The sequence below is a fragment of the Cryptotermes secundus genome, unplaced genomic scaffold (assembly GCF_002891405.2).
Source record: "Cryptotermes secundus unplaced genomic scaffold, Csec_1.0 scaffold477, whole genome shotgun sequence".
NCBI classification, from domain to species: Eukaryota; Metazoa; Arthropoda; class Insecta; order Blattodea; family Kalotermitidae; genus Cryptotermes; species Cryptotermes secundus.
In genome coordinates, this window is record NW_019720168.1 from 495001 (window position 1) to 515576 (window position 20576).

Genomic DNA, 20576 nt, shown 5'->3' on the forward strand with positions numbered 1-20576 from the left:
GAAGGAAGTTTTGTGGGCCCACCTCAGAGTGTTTTTGTCTTAAATCTGTCGTTAGAAAGAAGTTTTGTGGGCCCACCTCAGAGTGTTTTGGGCTTATATCTGTCGTTAGAAGGAAGATTTGTGGGTCCACCTCAGAGCGTTTTTAGCTTATATCTGTCATTAGAAAAAAAAGCGTTGGATGACCTCAGAGTGTTAGTGGCCAACACCAGTCGATACAGGTTTCATTTCTGTGTTAAGCGGTCCATACACGTACGAGTCTGGCTCGGCGAGCTTGACTTGGAAGCCGGGCTCGGATTAATTTCACCACAAACGCATGAGCTGACTCCGAACTTTGCGACCACACACGGACGAGTTTGCCTCATTGGAACCCGAGCCGACCCAGACTCGTACGTGTATGGGCCCCTTTAGGCAGAGCGAATCTGCGATCTGTCAGTACAAAGAGAGATTCACACGTAGTGTATTAGTACTGACAGCCGCCAAAAGCAAAACCGTGCAAACTGCATGATGTATGCAGTGGCGGTAAATTTTTGTTTGGAATGTGGGTAACAACCTTCTCGCGTGTAAACGCAGTTGAGTGGCTACTTCCTGTCTTTGTTCCTGTTCATTCACTTCGACAATTGCAGGGATCATGCATCGTTTAGAAATGGACGGCAGGATGATTTTCGTCTAGAACAGGAAACAGAGGGAAAGAAGAATGTATCACAGCAAACTCTCATTAATTTCAATTCGAAATGGTTTGCCTTTGCAGCATCCGGGTTCGGTTTATGTACAGAAGGGTTTTATCTGCGTACAGGAAATATCTTAGGGCTGTCGTAGAACGTGCTGTAATTTCATACCGAACAAGTCGGCTCTGCCAGCGGCACTTATGACCTTGATCCGGGAGGTGCCCCATTTGAATCTCAGCCGTGGCTCCCACTATTCAGACTGAGTCTTTTCGTGATTTTCCTTTTTCTTTTTTGATTCGCATAGTGGGTGGGGGTGGGGGTGGAGTCCAGCTGGGCCCACTCGGCACGGTGACCACTGATTGGCCTATTGTAGCCTGCCCCAGGTGCTTATGATGATGGAGAATTTGGTGGAATGAAGATTGGCAAGGGAAACCGAAGTACTCGGAGAAAACCCGCCCCAGCGTCACTTTGTCCACCACAAACCCCACTTTACCAGACCCGGGATCGAACCCGGGCCGCCGCGGTGGGAAGCCAGCGACTAATCGCTTGAGCTATGGCGCGGCCGTGATTTTCCTTAGTCCTTAGAGGCAGAAACCCTAAAGTACCTCAAACGCGGCCTTGACCGTTTCCGTCAATACCCTTACCCATCTGTCTATGGTTCTACAGCCCTTTGTTGGGCTTTGACCGCTTTTTCAGTTTCTTAATCCTATACACAGTCGGTAGGACTCCTTGGACGGGAGATCAGCTGTCGCAAGGTCGCTACCTACACACAGACATCCATACCTGGAGTTGGATTCGAACCCACGATCCCAGCGTTTGAGCCTTACACCGCACGGCCATCGTGATCGGCTCAGTCGCTCAGTGCTATACAGTCAGAATTATGGAGACCGTAAGCTACAGAGGTAAATGTAAATACAGATATGCTGTGATTATTTCAGGAGCCCCCTCGTTTTGTTAACAGTGAACCGACCTGCTTTTCATCAGATGATCTGGTTTTAATGTGAAATCGTGTTGCGTGACGTGCCCTTTTCAGCCTTCTTTGTTGTTCATAGCGCCGACTGACAAGTGCAAGAATTGTTATGAAATTTTTTCGCAATTTCCACATTACTGCATCTCTTACGGGTAGGTTCAGATATGGTCATCAACAGGGCCCGGACTTTTGATGACATGTCATCTTTTTTTCCTTGTATCCTGTGCGATTCTCTTAAATATATAAATCTCGGATATGAGCTGCTGGTTACAGAAATGTAAATTTTATAGGTAATTTTTTGACATTTTTAGGTTTAAGGTCTTTTTTTTTTCTTTTCATTTTTGTGGTAATTTTTTGACTTTTAAGGGTATTTCTTGTCATTTTTTGCCATTTTAGGGAATTTTTCTTCATATGTTTTCTGAAATGTGAATAACATGGAAGCGAAGTTTTCTTTCTTTTCTCCTTTAGGTCATTTTTCTTGATTTTTTCGGTCGTTTTATAGGTCATTTTTTAAATAGTTTCAGGCCATCAAAATCCCGGCCCTGCATATTACATTTTGGGTCATATTTTAGGTCATTTTTCTGGATTTTTCGGTCATTTTATAGGTCATTTTTTTAAATATTTTCAGGTCATCAAAATCCGGGCCCTGGTCATCAACATCCATGTCTACTCTTTCCGCAGAGCAATAGGTTGCGCTTGGCATAGCGGCAGAGAACAGTATAATTATTCTAATATTTAGCTTATGGAGAGTACAGGTGAATGTCCTGCATGCATGCATTCACTACCGACTTTATTTTGCTTTTTATGTAACAATGAAAATAGACCTTATAGTTACAGCGCGCATCGTGTGATATCCTCAGAAGACAAATAGGAAATCCCCTTTAAAATATACAGAGGCCTATTATATTTCAGCATCCCGTTGTATTGAGGTATCATCCTTATTATTAAAGAATTCGTCAATAATGCAACACTATTTTAAAACGTAAACGACATTTAGAATATGTTTGTCGCTAAAAGTGTAACTTATACACTAAAAGTGATTATCAGATTACTAAAATGTCTTTAGTTTTTCATATGTTTCTTCTCTTTACAATATGTGGGCCATCATCAGGCAGTTTTTCTATACAGTATACGGGTAGACCGCACTAGTAACACACATAGAAGAGAAATACGGCACACAAAAACTACAATAGCCGCAAAAGTATGCAATGACAGCATTTTAGTCATGAAACAAAAAACAAAACACCGACGTGCATGGAAGCACGCTGGACAAGCGATCAGTGCAGTGGTCTCCCCAAAAACAAGAAAAATTGCTTGATGATGGCCATGTACGGCCAAAACATATGGTAAAAAGAATAAATATATGAAAAACTAAAGACATTTTAGTAATCTGATAAGTGTATAAATTATAATTTTGGCGGCTTAGTGACATTTTATGATTTTAACATAACATGAGAAACATATTCTAAGTATCTTTTATATTTTAAAATATTGTTGCATTATTGACGGATTCTTTAATAATAAGGATGATATACAGGCCTATCTCTGGAAGAGGCTTCTGTATAAGCCCTTATCATAATCTTGCAGGCACAATGTTGATCGCGAGCAGCAGGTTCAAGAATTAAATAAAGGCAGTGCTATTCCTAGTAAAACCTTAATGACTTCACGCTGCTTCAGCAACATTCGAACACATTCCTCAGCGCATAGTGCGTAGGTTTTGTACTAATGCATTTTCCTTGTGTTTGTTATCTGCGCAGTTTACGCATGACAACGCAGCGCTATATTCTGAATTGCTTCATCTAAAAATATGTATGTGTTTGACGGGCTGCCATATGTAAAGTGGAGTAACTGACCACCTCCCTCACGTGAATATCGACTGCATAGAATTTTTATGTTGCTCTCGTTTCTCCAGTACGATAGGCCGGTAATCAAATTGTAAAGGGGGCGAAAAAAATAGGACGGCTTAAGTTGGGTTCTACTATGGGCGTGTAAACGTAATTAGAGCATGGAGAATTTTCCAGAGTGAATGATGTAAAGGAAAATTGAGTTATAGGAAAGTTTTGTTGCTATAATTCTTTCGTCAGATGAGTGGACCGGGGTGCTAGGATGTTATTAAATGGGGAGCACGACGACCGGGGTTGGACGTGGGAGCAGAGGAGTGATTGCATGAGTGCACAGCGCCATGACTCTCCTATGGAGGCAGGATGTTAGCACAGACTGCATTGTTATTGTGATTGCTGCTGCTACTACTACTACTACTACTACTGCTACTACTACTACTACTGCTGCCGCTGCTACTGCTACTGCCACTGCTACTACCGCCACCACTACTACTACCACCACCACCACCACCGCCACCACCGCCACCGCTACTGCTACTACTACTACTACTACTACTACTGCTCCTCCATCTTGAAGACTGAAACTTTTACGGCTGTCGTTGTTTAGATTTTAGACTCATGAGTTTAACGCCGTGTAGTTTTTAGGCGGATAGCGGTGTTTCGGAGGAACATGCTGCCTCCGTCTTTAAGGTTAGAAATCTCGAAATTTGTATAATACGAACTCTTCTCTACAGACACATGTAGGCCTACACGCGCGTACGCACACACATAATGTTGGCACCGTATCTGCTATAGTTTTCCTGTTAGACGTGCATACTTTGTCTCCCTTGTGTTTTGCTGTCTGTGCGATTCATCTTGTAGTGACGCTGCGGTCGACTGCTCGTGTGAAGCGGCCCTCTTGGAAACATTCCGATTATGGGGCAGGGAACCGTCTGTAGCAGTTCGTTTCACGGTTGCTAATTGTTGGTGCCTGATGTGACACGCCGACTGCCGTGACGAACCTAGAAGTTGCGCTCTCGTAGCGTGCTTCTGGACGTGAGTTCTATATGCAGTTACCCTCAGTTTCATTTCCGACTCGATATTATTATGGGAATGCGACATTGTGTCCTCTCCGGACGGCAAGCCGTAATATACAGTTAGGAGTTTGCAATGTTATTTCACTTCCTCTACTTCGAGGATTTAATGGTCATACATGGTTACGTAGCCCGTGCCATAGCTCAGGTGGCAGCCCAGGTCACGTGGGATTTGTGGTGGATAAAGTGGCACTGGGGCAGGTTTTCTCCGAGTACTTCGGTTTCCCCTGCCAATCTTCATTCGACCACCATCTGTCATATGGGGCTGGTACAATAGGCCAGTAGTGGCCGCAGTACCAAGTGGACTCAGTCTCACTACATGGTTACGTAACACATGAGGCCAACTTTCTTATTGAAAAATTAAGAAGAGTAACTGCATGTTATTGCCTAAACGTGCCTGAATTAATTCTGTCGCTTGTGAATTCTATGGAACAGAGCCCTTGTGAAGTGAATAATCGCTCACTTGGACAAATTCGCCACCTTATAAGGAGACCAAAGGTTAATTTCAGTGATCACGAGAGCCTGAAAGTGGTCTCTATACTGAGCCAAATTAATAGCCCCCCCTTCGCCGTATTTATTGAGTATCAGTTTTAATATTGTCCAATTTTCTTCAGAGTGTCACAAATCAGTTATAAAAAAGGTGAAGCTATCCCTGTAACAGGCCATGAAGGCCCATAAGGTTTGTGAGACATCGAGGCTCCCACATTTTCTAGATGGCTCACAGATGGCATTGAGGTTGTCAGCCTTTCGCGCTAGCCGTTCTCTACCCCGCAGGAAGATTCCTGGTACTCGTTTCTGTTAGAGACTGAGTCAACCCGAGGGCCATAGGGCTGCTGGATGAAGATAAATATCTACATGGAGCAGAATTCTTAGGAACAAGACTCGTCCGTTGGTCCCTATCCTAAGCCAGATGGATGCTTTAACCCACACTCTTCTATCCTCTACATCTCTACAGAGTCATCCCATGCCACGCCTTGTATATACTCATACCATCCCAATTGTATTTCTTTAAGATCTCATGCACGCCTACGCCTTGAAGGGAGTTCCTTCCCTTTAGATTTTCAGACTGTAATGGTCTCTCCCATGCATGCGTACATAGAGGGCAAATACAATTACGTTTTGCCCGCTCTCTCCACAAGCCATGCTAGAATGCTGTCCTCAGGAGAGGAATATTTCGTTGTTGCTAAATGTAATTTTGCGTTCAGCTAGCCAGTGAGTGGGCGGCAGCGTGGCTCGAACGTCAGCACACGAATTGTGTGAAGTCACAAAGATATATTTGGCACCCGAAATACAAAAATTACAATTACTCATTTACACGGAACGAAGGGCGTGCTGTGTAACGTGGTATGTAAAGACACTTCCAACAAAATCGACCCTTGAACTAGACAGAGTTCCCACAGGTACATGGAAGGTCCTAGGTTCGTATTACATGTTCGGCCATCGTTTTTGTCTAGGATGATGACTTACATTATGCTGCAGAAGCATCCTCTCCAGACTTCAGTACACACTTCACTTCAAGATCCTTAAATGGAGTACAGTTTAATAGGTCGCCCATCGAACGTAACCATCGGGGTAATACCCCACCCAAGGCCGCGCCATAGCTCAAGCGGTTAGTCGCTGGGTTCCCACCGCGGCGGCCCGGTTTGGATCCCGGGTCTGGTCAAGTGGGATTTGTGGTGGACAAAGTGGCGCTGGGAAGGGGTTTCTCCGAGTACTTCGGTTTCCCCTGCCAATCTTCATTTCACCAAATTCTCCATCATAATCACCCGGAACAGGCTACAATAGGCCAATCAGTGGCCGCCGTGTCGAGTGGACCCAGGTGGATTCCACCCCCCACTAAGCGAATTAAAAAATACCCAGATCTAGGTAAAGGTAAAGGTAAAATTGTCCCTGTGCTTAACTAATTAAGCCCTAAGCCATTAAGGCGTATGGGGGATGGATCTATAAATCACGTTTTCTTGAGCTGGTCACTAGTTGGAGGTGAGTGGTCAGCCTCACGCCCCGACCCCTTTACCCCCGGGAAAGGAGACCCCGGTACCAATTGCATAGGAGATTCGCTGGACCCCAGAGCCAGTCTGGGCGACGTGGTGAAGAGAAAATTCTTTACCCTGCAGGGACTCGAACTCCGACCCCTTGGTCATTCAGCTCGTAGCCAGTCGCCATATCGACTGCGCTATCCCGGCTCCAAGACCCAGATCCAGTCCCACATTAATTGTCCTGGGAATGAACCCTGACCATAAACCGCATGAGGTATAATGATCTCTGACCGAAAGAAGCGTTCTTTTGATTTCTCCATACCTCTGCTACGTCAGTGAATTTTATAAAACATGGAAGTGAAGTTTGAGAGGGAAGTTTTCGTTTTTCTGAACTGTACTGCCGCGGAGATATGTGTATTTCTATTTATCCCGCCTGACTCAGGCAACCGGGTCTGTTGTATAGAGTAGTCTGCCATTTTGTAAACTCTCCGGTGCAGACATACGCGAGGTCTTTGAAGCGTTAACGTTTCCAGGAGTTTACACATGCTGGGGTGGTTATTAATTTTAGGGTGAGCTCGGAATCGTGACCACTTTAGACGCTGAATTTGCCGCACTTGACTCCAAGCAAATGTGACGAATGCCTCGCATCACTAGGCAGTGGACCGAATCACCTCAAAATGGAGGAGGTTGCTAACAGGGCCCGCGTACAGTTGAGGGCCATTCTGCTAGCGAAATTACCAATGTACAGATGTTTGCTTTGTTACGCAGTGAACGCTTTAAGGACTGAGAGTCAGGTGACTGATATTGGTAGCTGTGAAACTGATGGTTGTAAGGAATGGAGTGGAGACCTTGAAGTTTATTGCCATTGCAGTTTATGCCCGTGGTGGGATTAGTAAAATAATCGTTTTACTTTTTTTTCCTCCTTGGCACTACAGCCCCAGTGGGCCTAGGCCTGCCTCCATGAACTTCTCCGTTCACTTCAGATTTCCTAGATCCTACACATTCGGTAGGACTCCTTGGGCGGGTGATTAACTCGTCGCAAGGCCTCTACCTGTACACAAACACAGAACAACGCACACACACAAACTAAACATTCATGCCTGAGTGGGATTCGAACCCACGATCCCGGTTTCCAAGCGAGCGAAAACAGTACATGCCTTAGACCGCTCGGCTACTGTGACCGGCAGTGTATAAGAATAATATATAAGAATTCAGTTCGTACCTCACAGGAAACAGATCCGAACCCACGATCCCGGTTTCCAAGCGAGCGAAGACAGTTCATGCCTTAGACCGCTCGGCTACCGTGACCGGCATCGTTTTACTTTAGGTTACATATATTCTGTGATATTGTGGCGTATGGACCTGTTGCTGAGCAAAGACCTCGAAACAAACAACGAATACAACCGTTGCTATGCATTAGACAGATGAATGCCCGTTTCTAAGCAGAGTTTGCCGTGGCAAAGGACAAACGGAACAATGGAATGGTGTTTTCTGTGCGGTCCGTGCCGAGTTATAAGCAGAACAGTTAGAAGCAACGAGTTCTGGTTAGAGTTGTCAGCAGCTCAGTTGAGTGAAGTGACGCGAAGTAGCTGGTTAGTGAGTGAGTTCAGTTGAGAACCAGCCTGTGGAGAGAAGACAAGGAAGTTGGTGTGAAATGGCCGCCTTACTGGGACCCAGTTAGTTGTCAGAGTACAAGAATTCTTCACGGGCAGCTGTGACAAGAGGACCTCAGCATGGGAAGCTGAAGAATCTTTCAGAAGCCGTTGCCAGGAAACGGCTAGTGTAGACTTAAATATACTGTCGCGTTACTGTGTCAGTGATCTGTAAAGTGTATTTCCGAGTGATTTATACAAGTGGTCAAATCCTTCACAAATCGATACCCCCTTCCATAGTCACTCACGCCAGATACGTGACAGTATACTTATTGTACATGTGCACGATTTTGCTGTTAATTAACACGGTAGACTTGGAGAATAATCTGTCAATGGAAAACGTGTTCCGTATATGGACCACCGGCATCCAAGCGTATTTGTAGTGGTTGCAGAAAATTGGCAGATGCTGTTCGTAAATTGTCTGCAGTCATTCTGGTGACAACGGGTGGTGGTTCTTTCAGTTAACGAACTGTGGGGAGGTTGTTTATGTACACGTGGTCTTTTGGATACCCCAACTAAAATAGGTTGTGCGAGTTGAGATCGGGAAAAAATGGTGACCAAAGAACATCCATAAGCGAAACGTCCTAGGGAGCAATTTTTGATAACGTGATTGCGAAAATGCTCGTTGAAGGCGACCAGAATTGCTTTATTGAACTACAGTACCAGCAGAATAGTATGTTGTTGCTGTAAAAACACGGTATTATAGCGGATCCTAGCCACTTTTTAAGGATATGTCGGGACTGTTTCATTCATACTGATTGCTGTCCTGTGGAACCAATCTGTGCAACTGGTCAGACACGATAACTTCATTGCAGTAAGTGACCTGTTGTCACCACGCGCTATACAGTATTTCTTGAAATTGTCATATGTGTGTTTTACAACTTATTATATATCTGATGGACCGCCTCTGTGGTCTACTGATCAAGGGTTCCTGGCTACAAACTAAGAAGTCCCGGGTTCAATTCCCGGCGCCACCAGATTTTCTGGTAAGTAGTGGGTCTGGAACGGGGTCCACTCAGCCTTTCGAGGATAATTGAAGAGCTGTTTCAAGGAAATCGCGGCTCCGGTCTAGAAAATCGAAATTATCGGCCGTGGGGATTCCTTGCGCTGACCACGCGACACCTATCCGCTAAAGTTGGCACTAACTTCGCCGACAAGCGGCGGTCGCTCCGTCGGTATAGTTCGTTTGCGGGCTAAAGCCACGGAGTTTTGTTTTTATTTATATATCTGAGGCACCAGGTTCAGTTAGGTAAACACCGAGATAAGCTGATACTGTAGTGCGTATACCGTTAACATTAATTTAGTACATAAAGACCAATATATGTGTGAATCATTCTGACGAGATAGCGCGCACATCTCATCGAGTCTCCTTAGTACTGCAGTTGGGCCGCGCCATAGCTCAGGCGGTTAGTCGCTGGTTTCCCACCGCGGCGGCCCGGGTTCGATCCCTGGTCTGGTCAAGTGGGATTTGTGGTGGACAAAGTGGCGCTGGGGCAGGTTTTCTCCGAGTACTTCGGTTTCCCCTGCCAATCTTCATTCCACCAATTGCTCCGCAATCACCCTCACCTATCGTCTGGGGCTGGTACAGTAGGCCAGTAGTGGCATCAAGTGGACTAGTCTCACCCGACTAGGAATAATAATAAAAAAATAATAATGGCAGTACTGCAGTTACTCAATTGAAATTCAGTGATACGGGACAGTTTTGGTCACGTGTCTGCAAACTGTGTAATCCGTGACTGAATCCTCGTCTGTTTTGGATAGTCAGAACACAAAAGGAAGGGCACATGCAGTCTCTGGACAGAGTGTTGCTCGGGGTAATGAGGCGAAATGCAAGTATTTGAGGGTCAGCGTTGTTCAGAATTGCCAAGTAGTAGCCTTCAAGCACTCGTTGAAACCTAACCGTTTCAAAATACGGAGAAAAATCGAAACTGAGACTTTGGTCACCTAAAAGTTTCCCGTGACACAGAAGAGAAGCGCTTGTACATTAAGGGACTTGCCGAGAAGAAGTTTTGGCTTCACTGCATATCGGTTCGTAGGGCATCATTGATATCTACAGAAATGTGAATTATGAAACATTCCCGGGGAAATAAAAGAAAATAATGATAAAGACTTATTCACTCCATCTTAAAGAGGAATGCATGTTTTTCTCGCAGAGTTGAGGACGGAAGGAATGGATGGGAATGTTGTAGAAAGGTACTTTGACCTACTCGAGGATGTTACGGAATAATTAGTAATTCAAGAGTATTCTGAGAAGTTGTTCAGCGTGGATAAAACTGGACTTCCTGCCATTTCTCTGAAGAAATCGTTGTTGAAGAGGAGGAAATTGCAGAGAACGGCCATACCGTGTTGAAAACGGCCGTTCTTGTCCGATGACCGAAATGAAGCATGACATTTGTTGGCTGCTGTATTTCTGCCGGTGTGTGTATTCCTCACATGCTGGTTTTTGAGGGCGCGAAAGTTAAAGCGAAGGTACAGTTGTGCCTGTGGTTAATTAAGCATCACGCCATAAAGGCGCATTCATCTAGGCAGTAGATAGATATGAGTGATCACCTTTACGCTTCGGCCGGTTTCCCCCCGGGAGGCAGTCCCCGGAGGTTGGTGGCGGCGCAGAGCCGGTCTGGTTACTGTGGAGGAGACAAAATGTCTTACCCATACCGGGAATCTAACCCTGGCCATCCATCCAGCTATACCGACTGACCTGTCCGGGTTCATTTTCGAGGGCGTAACGATTCAGAAACCGCCTTGCTTGTCAGCAGAATCTGCCTGTTGCGTAAACTGTACAAATGACAGAATTGGTTACTTTTTTCTTTATTTCTAGTGGGGTGGGACTAAGTCCCTTGTACTGCGGCCAATTCTTGCCTATTGTACCAGCCCCAGATGATAGGTGAGGGTGATTGTGGAGCAGTTGGTGGAATGAAGATTGGCAAGGGAAACCGAAGTACTCGGAGAAAACCTGCCCCAGCGCCACTTTGTCCTCCACAAATCCTACTTGAACAGACCCGGGCCGCCGCGGTGGGAAGCCAGCGACTAACCGCTTGAGCTATGGCGCGGCCTTTTTCAGCCTAACATTCTGATGTTTCAGTCAGCTCCGACTTACCATAACGATTTCTGATTTACGTATCCATCCAACCTGTCAGTCTGAAGGATTTTTTTGTGGTATCCCCAGGTTAAATACGAGCATTTCCTCTTCACGGGAGAATGTAATCGCCCAAGACGAAGAGCATGTAGCATAAACGTGAATACTCTTGCTGGGGCAGTCGCGGCCCTTTTTATAAGCCTAATTTCACTTTCATTTTTATTTTATTTTATTTCGAGCACAACTGTGTAATATTTGTAATTTGTTATGTGTTTTTAACCAGAAAAGTGAAGGTTTCTAGCCTTTGGCAAACCGATCACAGTGACTGCGCGGTCTAACGCATGAACTGTCTTCGCTCTCTCGAACACTGCGGTCGTGGATTCGAATCCCACTCGAGGCACGGATGTCTGTCTATATTGTCCTCTGTGTAGGTAGTCGCCTTTCAGTGGGCTTATCCTCCGTCCAAGGAGTCCTGTCGATTGCGTATAGGATGAGGGAACTGTAAAAGCGGCCAGGATCCAACAAAAGGACTGTAGAGCGGTAGACAGACAGACAGACAGATATGTAGATAGGTAGGTAGTGGGTGGGTGGAAGGGTGGAGTGTTTGGTTCGAGAAGAAACGTGTAGCTAGACCTCTTGGAAAACAAGACCAAAGTAATTAATTAGGTCCACTATACCCTAAAGGTAAAGGCCGCACCATAGCTCAAGCGGTTAGTCGCTGGCTTCCCATCGCGGTCGCCCTGGTTCGATCCCGGGTCTGGTCAAGTGGGATTTGTGGGAAGCCAGCGACTAACCGCTTGAGTTATGGTGATCGTACGAGACCCAGTGTTATCCATGTGGTGTGGCCGTTGGCGTCGTTATATTAACAGAAATAACTGTCGTTAGTATTGGAAATGTAATGATTATTATTACTGTTTCTTCTGTTCGTAGTGCTTTTCATATAGGGCACGGAAATTTGTTATGTAATACTGCAAAACAAGGGCATTAAGTTATACTTACTTATGGAGCTGAGCCCTTCTTGAGGAGAAGCCAAATCTGCAGCTACTCAAGAATTTCCCAGCATTTTATGGAACCCGAAGGTTGATTACCGTGTTCACAAGAGCCCACCACTGGTCCCTATCCTGATCCAGATCAATCCAATCCATACCATCCCATCGTATCTCTCTAAAATCCATTTTAATATTGTCCACCCATCTACGCCTTGATCTTCCCAGTGGGCTCTTCCCTTCTGGCTTTCACCGATATCCTATATGCATTCCTTTTCTCCCCAATTCGTGCTACATGTCCTGTCCACTTCATGCACCTTAACTTGGTCATTATAATTATACTTGGAGAAGAGTGCAAGTTATGAAGCTCCTCATTATGCAGTTTGTATTAGTTTTTTTTCCCCCATGCCACTACAGCCCCAGTGGGCCTAGGCCAACCTCCATGAACTTCTCCGTTCACTTCGGTTTTTCTAGATCTTACACGTTCGATAGGACTCCTTGGGCGGGTGATCAGCTCATCGCAAGGCCTCTACCTGTACACAAACACAGAAAAACGCACACAAACGTCCATGCTCTGAGTGGGATTCGAACCTACGATTCCGGTTTCCGAACAAGCGAAGACAGTGCATGCCTTAGACAGCTCGGCTACCGTGACCGGCCTTGTATTCCGTTATAAAGGAACAAATTTCTGCCGATTGCCGTTATCCTTTTGGACATACGGAGGTGGAAAATGTTCGCAGGCGCCCGGTGAGTCTTGTCGGATACTGGCAGATAAGGGCTGCTTAACACTTTTTTGTAATTTAGCCTGCCGCATGAATTAATTGTATGTTTCATGTTGCTGATAGTTCTATAGTATTGTGAGATCCGCGACATGTCGGCGTCCCCGTGCTGCTTGGGATTAATGAACAGATATTCTCAGTTATTATAATGTCAAGAACAAGAGATGATCGAAGGCCGCAGTGCAAGGGCCGGGTAATTTTGGTCCACTCCTTATGCATATATTCATTATTATAATGCCATGTAATTTGTTTGTTTCAGTTGGAACTGGTGATAGACAACTTACCGACGCTGTCTGGACAGTTCCTCTGCGCCTTCACAGCCCTGGATAAAACGCTGATAACAAACGCCACTCGAAAATCGTACGGAGTGAACTGCACAACCCCCCGGACGGATGTGCTGCCGTCCATTCCACAAGGACAGCGTAAGTAGACATACCTTCGCATTGTGCACTCTCTCTCCATTACGCCGTATGCGTGCGTGTGTTGATCACAAACGGGGCATTGCAGGTACGAGGTCTGACAGCAGCACCGCTTGAAATTTTGTTCTGGACTGCAGTGATCACCTTCCAGAGTTGTCACCAACTGTCGAAGCATTTCCAAAGCTATTTTCTTGGAAAGGGGCACAAGTTGGTTGAGGCACTATGTTAGTAGCTATGGCTGTCGGGTCCATTAAGCCTCTGACAGATATAAAAGTACCAGGAATCTTCCTAAGGGTAAAGAGTGGCCGGCGTGTAAAACTGACAGCCTTCCCGCAATCTATGAGTCCATTGTCTATAGAAAATATTGGAGCCTCGACGTCTCACAACCCTGTGGGCTTTCGCTGCCTGTTGCATGGATAGCTTTTATTTTCATGGGAGTTATTTAGAACTGTCGTAACTTTATGAATCTGTTCCACGGTTTCAAAATATGTTCATTTGATATGACTCTTAATTGTAGCAGCCACAGGGAGCTAGATTTGGCGATTAAACAGTTTGTTCCGGAACAAGATCTGTTTTTCGCCCTCCGTCTCCTTGAAGGAAAGCGCTGTGTATGTGAGGTTCTTGCCATTACTTACTCAAGAAGCTGAGCCATTTTGGGGAGCCGCCAATTCTGCAGCTACTCAAGAATTTCCCAGCATTTTATTGAACCCTAAAGATCAATACCGTGTTCACATTCCTATCCTGAGCCAGAACAATCCAATCCATACCATCCTATCCTATCTCTCTGAAATCCATTTTAATATTGTCCACCCACCTACGCCTTGGTCTTCCCAGTGGTCTCTTTCCTTCTGGCTTTCCCGATCTTCACCGTTATATAAGACAGGTGGAGGAGGCATTTTTTGTAATTCTTTATTGTGACCGTGTTGTATATTTGAGATACTACAGTGAGTTTGCTAGACATCACTTAGTGAAGCGAACAACCGTTACGTGGCTGCAAGTGATGTCTGGGTGTTCCGCCTGAGTGCGCAGTCGCAGAATTCTGATGACTTCTAGGTGTATATATTACTTGCATTGTATTCTTCTTAAAAAGTAAACATGCAAAATAAATGGCTCTGTTATCTGTTTCTCGTATTTTGTCACGTATTTAATATATAGGCCTGTCACGGTAGCCGAGCGGTCTAAGGCATGCACTGTCTTCGCTCGCTCGGAAGCCGGGATCGTGGGTTCGAATCCCACTCAGGGCGTGGATGTTTAGTTTGTGTGCGTTTTTCTGTGTTTGTGTACAGGTAGAGGCCTTGCGACGAGCTGATCACCCGCCCAAGGAGTCCTACCGAATGTGTAAGATCTAGAAAAACCGAAGTGAACGGAGAAGTTCATGGAGGTAGGCCTAGGCCCACTGGGGCTGTAGTGCCAGGGGGGGGGAAGAAAATTTAGTATTTAGGGAGCGTCATGCTATATTTATGGAGTGTGAACTAAATGCGCCAATCACAGTGGTCTCCCTGTGTAAGCCATGAACTGTCTTAGCTCACTTGAACGCTGGGATCGTGGGTTCGAATCCCACTCAAAGCATGGATGTCTCTGTATGTATTTATTGTGTTTATGTTGTTTTGTGTGTAGGTAGCGGCCTTGCGACGGGCTGATCACTCGCCCAAGTAGTCCTACCGTGTGTGTAAAAAAGATTACGAAACTGAAGAGGATGCCACGGCCCAACAAAGGGCTTTAGAGCCATTGATGACTCAATGAATGATTTATTGAACTAAATGCGTTTTTTTAACAAGTAGTTACTTTGAAATTCAGAATTGTGGGTTCACAGTGAAACAGTTTCACGACTGGTTCCACCCTGAACGAATTTTGCTCGGAATTTTTCGTTTAGTTCCTGTCCCGTCATCCAATTTAGTTCAGAGCTGATTTCTTTTTTGGGGCCACGGTCTCATCTTCTTTGAGCCCTCTTTGCTCTATCTACTCCGTCAGGTTCTATTTACGGTTCGTAGCTTCGACTGATACAGCGTCGTTGAAATCGACCATACTTAACCTGCGTAAACATAGATTATAAACGTGGGATGTAGAAATGACGGGTTCTGCACTTGGTGCATGACTGAATTTTGGAACTGGACTCCGCTGTGTTTGTAAGGCTACAGTGGCCCGACGGCTCCACGGTGTTGATTTCCCTGACGAGAACATGAGTCGAACGTGGGCCAGGCCGTTCATGGCAGCTTGTGCCGGACACTCCGTCGGTTATTAACAGTGATAACTATTTCAATCAGATATTTGTATTGGGACGCTCATGGCAGTTTGCGCATCCGTCGTAGTCACTACTTGACGGAATACATTATTGGCAATAATTACAATTTCAGTGAAATGTTGGTTATTTGTACCATCTGTCCCCTATTTGTATTAAATGTTGTAGACTAATTTATAATTTTTATTTTTAAAAAATGTAACTGAGATCATGGGATGTTTCGCATCCTTTATAGTAGACTTTTATCAGTTTATTTATTCATATTTTAAATAATGGTTCTTGACACAGCCCTTTGCACTAGACAACATGGATTTCACGTGCAGTATGTCATCCTGTAAGCGCAGGTAGTATTATGACGCGGTTATGACATTGTTAACGAAAACGAACATTCTGTTATAGACTGTGGCCAGAACTTCGTTGACAGGGTGTACAATACTCGTGGCACCACGCTCTGCATATGCCCTCTATGTAACTCTCAGTACGAGCAGCATTCTCGGTGTCCGAAATTCACTTTCAGTTTCGCAATGTAGGGTCAGTTGGTGTTGTCTGCCCATTCTATATTTTCCATGGTACCACACGTATTTTCATTTGGCCGCAACAGGGGTCCTTGCGTCCCGCCACGGTTTCCGCGGTTACGTGTCTGATTGGAGAGTTTATTGTAATCGCTGCCCCCCCCCGCACCAAATTCCTGTTTTATTTATAAACGTCAGAGTCATTTATATTCCAGATTATTATTGTTACGGATTGGTACGCTGGAGAACTGTGTGTGCGCTTCCCACCGCGGCTGCCAGGGTTCGAGCCCTGGTCTGGTTATGTGGGATTTATGGTGCACAAAGATGCATTGGAGGATATTTCTTCGGGCACTTCGGTTCTCCCTTGCCAATTCTCATTCCACCGTCTGCTCCACATTCATCACTATCATCCAGGGCTGGTGCAGTAGGCGAATTAGTGGCCGACGTATCAAGTGGACTCAGTCTAACCCTACCCCAAGAAATAAATAAAAAAAACTTAATTCTTGTTCCGAAGTGTAGAGTCTCACTAACGGTGTTTGATGTTGCGTCATAGGTGTAGCACTGTAAATGGGTGTACGTAACGTTGTATTGCTTTCCTTTGTTTAAAAATATTGACACAATTGCGTGCTAATTTGTAGAATTGTAATTAATGTTAATTTGTGCTGAACCCGCTGACTGAAAAGAAGATATTTAACTTTCAAATTAAATATCTGTACTTTTAAATCCGGGGGCACGCGGTAGCGTAATTGGTTGAGACACTATGTTACAAGCCGGAAGGTCGCGGGTTCAAGTCCCGATGAGGTCATCGGATTTTTTTTTCAATTGACCAAATCCTTCCAGCCGCACTATGGCCCTGGGGTCGACTCAGACTCTAACAGAAATGAGTAAATAATAATTTTTCTGGGGAGTAAAGCGCGGCCGGCGCGTAAGGCTGACAACCTTACCGCCATCTTTGAGCAGATTGTCTAGATAATGTGGGACCCTCAACGTCTCACAACCCTATGGGCCTTCACGGCCTGGTACAGGGATAGCTTTACTTTACTGACTTTACTTTTAAATCCAGTTCTCGCCAATCATCGACGGCGTCTGATACATCGCGAGTGTAAAAGCAAAGTTTTTTCAAAAGAATCTTAATTACTCAGCAAGTTGAAAAATATGAATGGCGAGAGATGCCAATAATTTGGGATAAAGAAGAGTCTGAACTTTCTTGTTACTACTAGCAGCAAGTCACAACAAGAAGCAATAAACTTAGAATTGTCTTCTTTGTTGTGGTTTAATGTCATTTTTGAGGGTTGAAAACTGTCGACTAAAGGCCAAAAGTATTCCGTGATGTAAATGTACTAGAGTTCTGTGTAGCTTAACAGAGTCGCTTTTTGATCGGTGATTTCTTCTGTGAAGTTTTGTCTGTAACATTTATCACGAGGTATAAGCAAAACTGAAATCTTGAGATAAATCTTTTGCATTTTAAACAGATAACAGAGTTCACTTAATCATGTAATCTTGCTGGGTGCTTCCGTCTAAGAGCGCGGACACGGTATGTAAACTGAAGAGATGTCTGCATTACTGTTCCATGAGACAGCAGCAATACCTTTGTGAAGTTGCCTTCATTCTTGCAGTGCGAAACACCTTTAATTTATCTATATCGCTATGGGAGGATCTTTTTAAACTTTTTAAGAACTACTGATGGCGTGCAAAAATCGGCCACGACCACTTTCCATCCCGTATCTCTTGTGTGAGTATTCGTAGTCCTCTGTGCATCTGTCAGTTAACGTCACGTGACGGCCGCGCCATAGCTCAAGCGGTTAGTCGCTGGCTTCCCACCGCGGCGGCCTGGGTTCGATCCCGGGTCTGGTCAAGTGGGATTTGTGGTGGACAAAGTGGCGCTGGGGCCGGTTTTCTCCGAGCACTTCGGTTTCCCCTGCCAATCTTCATTCCACCAAATTCTCCATCATCATAATCACCCGGGGCAGGCTACAATAGGCCAATCACTGGCCGACGTGCCGAGTGGACACAGTTGGACTCCACCCCCCACTAAGCGAATTAACGTTACGTGACGTGTATGAGTGATATAACGTTCCTGAGTGGCACAGAAATGTAATTTAATAAATACTGAAGGACACCGGCCATCTGTCTAATTCTGCGAATCAAACTCCCGGTTCCACACGTGTTTTGCTTAATAGCAGTTCAGCTATCCGGGAGGCCGAAGCTGTTTGTAACTTCCAGTGGGACATACAGGTAAGACATGAACTTTATGCGCTGAGGTGTAGGGACGGATTCCTCTCCCGTCTGTATCTCGTTAAGCCGCAGTCTCTACCGCCAGCCAGTCAGCCTGCCTGCGTTTACGTTTCCTTAGGAAATGTGGTGTCATGCCTTGCCCGTAAAGACAGTTGGCGTTCTCTTATTAAAAAGGATAGTGATGCGCTGCTTGTCCCTGAGGTCGGATCTGTTGCAAAAGGTTTAAAAAATTGACAAATATACGACATTTTTAATGCTCATAAAATGCAGTTGGCCTTCAGGAATAATTTATTTTTCCCATTTCTTGTCTTTTACATTTTTTCTTTTTTCTTTTTCACATAACTTTCGTTAGTTCTGCCCTTAGCGTTTGCCCAGAAGAGGTGTTTTCAACCTGTTTGGTTATGCGATCCACATTTCCTTAAGCACTAGCCGTTTAAGCTGTGCGATGTTGCCAGATGGTTTTGATTAGCGGAGAAAGAAGTGGATCTTAAACACATTTTCCTCTTGTTTTGAAAATTCACAAATTTCACAAAATATATCCATTAATACCTCGCGACCCTTCCGACCCTTAGGCTGGATAGCAGCTACCGAGAGGACCCAAGTACTTCCGAATGCGGCCTAAGGCGATCGAGTTGCGCAGGTAGTAGGTGTGTCAGGCGCTCACAACTTACCCGATGCAGTGCGGGTTGACGATACTCGTATATCTGTGTAGGAGTTAACGTTGGGTCATGTTATCTTTACTGCAATTTACAGAATAGTACGATTGTGACTCGGAAGGGAATTCACCACTTACGACCGGTTTAGTCTGTATTAATAATTACTGTTTTCTCTTACACTGTCACCGCTCTCTCGAACGCTTGGATCGTGGGTTCGAATCTCACTCTACGCATGAATGTTTGTGTATGTGTTTATTCTGTGTAGGTAGCGGCCTTGCGACGGGCTGATCGCTAGTCCAGGGAGTCCTACCGACTGTGTAAAAAGGATTAGGAAACCGAAAAAGAGGTCAGGGCCCAACAAAGGGCTGTTGAACGATTGATGAATGAATTAATACCCTTATGCCGATCACAGTGGCCGCGCGGTCTAAGGCATGAACTGTTTTCGTTGGCTCAAAGATTGTGAGGTCGTGCGTTCGAATCCCACTCAATACATGAATGTGTTTGTGTTGTCCTGTGTGTAGGTAGCGGCCTTGCGACGGGCCGATCACTAGTCCAGGGAGTCCTACCGACTGTGTAAAAAGGATTAGGAAACCGAAAAAGAGGTCAGAGCCCAACAAAGGGCTGTTGAACGATTGATGAATGAATTAATACCCTTATGCCGATCACAGTGGCCGCGCGGTCTAAGGCATGAACTGTTTTCGTTGGCTCAAAGATTGTGAGGTCGTGCGTTCGAATCCCACTCAATACATGAATGTGTTTGTGTTGTCCTGTGTGTAGGTAGCGGCCTTGCGACGGGCCGATCACTAGTCCAGGGAGTCCTACCGACTGTGTAAAAAGGATTAGGAAACCGAAAAAGAGGTCAGAGCCCAACAAAGGGCTGTTGAACGATTGATGAATGAATTAATACCCTTATGCCGATCACAGTGGCCGCGCGGTCTAAGGCATGAACTGTTTTCGTTGGCTCAAAGATTGTGAGGTCGTGCGTTCGAATCCCACTCAATACATGAATGTGTTTGTGTTGTCCTGTGTGTAGGTAGCGGCCTTGCGACGGGCCGATCACTAGTCCAGGGAGTCCTACCGACTGTGTAAAAAGGATTAGGAAACCGAAAAAGAGGTCAGAGCCCAACAAAGGGCTGTTGAACGATTGATGAATGAATTAATACCCTTATGCCGATCACAGTGGCCGCGCGGTCTAAGGCATGAACTGTTTTCGTTGGCTCAAAGATTGTGAGGTCGTGCGTTCGAATCCCACTCAATACATGAATGTGTTTGTGTTGTCCTGTGTGTAGGTAGCGGCCTTGCGACGGGCCGATCACTAGTCCAGGGAGTCCTACCGACTGTGTAAAAAGGATTAGGAAACCGAAAAAGAGGTCAGAGCCCAACAAAGGGCTGTTGAACGATTGATGAATGAATTAATACCCTTATGCCGATCACAGTGGCCGCGCGGTCTAAGGCATGAACTGTTTTCGTTGGCTCAAAGATTGTGAGGTCGTGCGT

The 20576-nt window shown here is 45.3% G+C and overlaps 1 protein-coding gene across 4 annotated transcripts in view; it reads left to right on the forward strand.

Moving 5' to 3' along the window:
* Nucleotides 1–20576, forward strand: part of LOC111867333 (plexin A3) — a 478840-nt gene that overhangs the window by 395647 nt on the left and 62617 nt on the right. For all 4 annotated transcript variants that reach the window (XM_023857101.2, XM_023857095.2, XM_023857114.2 and 1 more), the window contains exon 7: nucleotides 13278–13440. In XM_023857101.2, the coding sequence (XP_023712869.1) occupies nucleotides 13278–13440 (163 nt within the window). The remainder of the gene's footprint in view (nucleotides 1–13277; nucleotides 13441–20576) is intronic.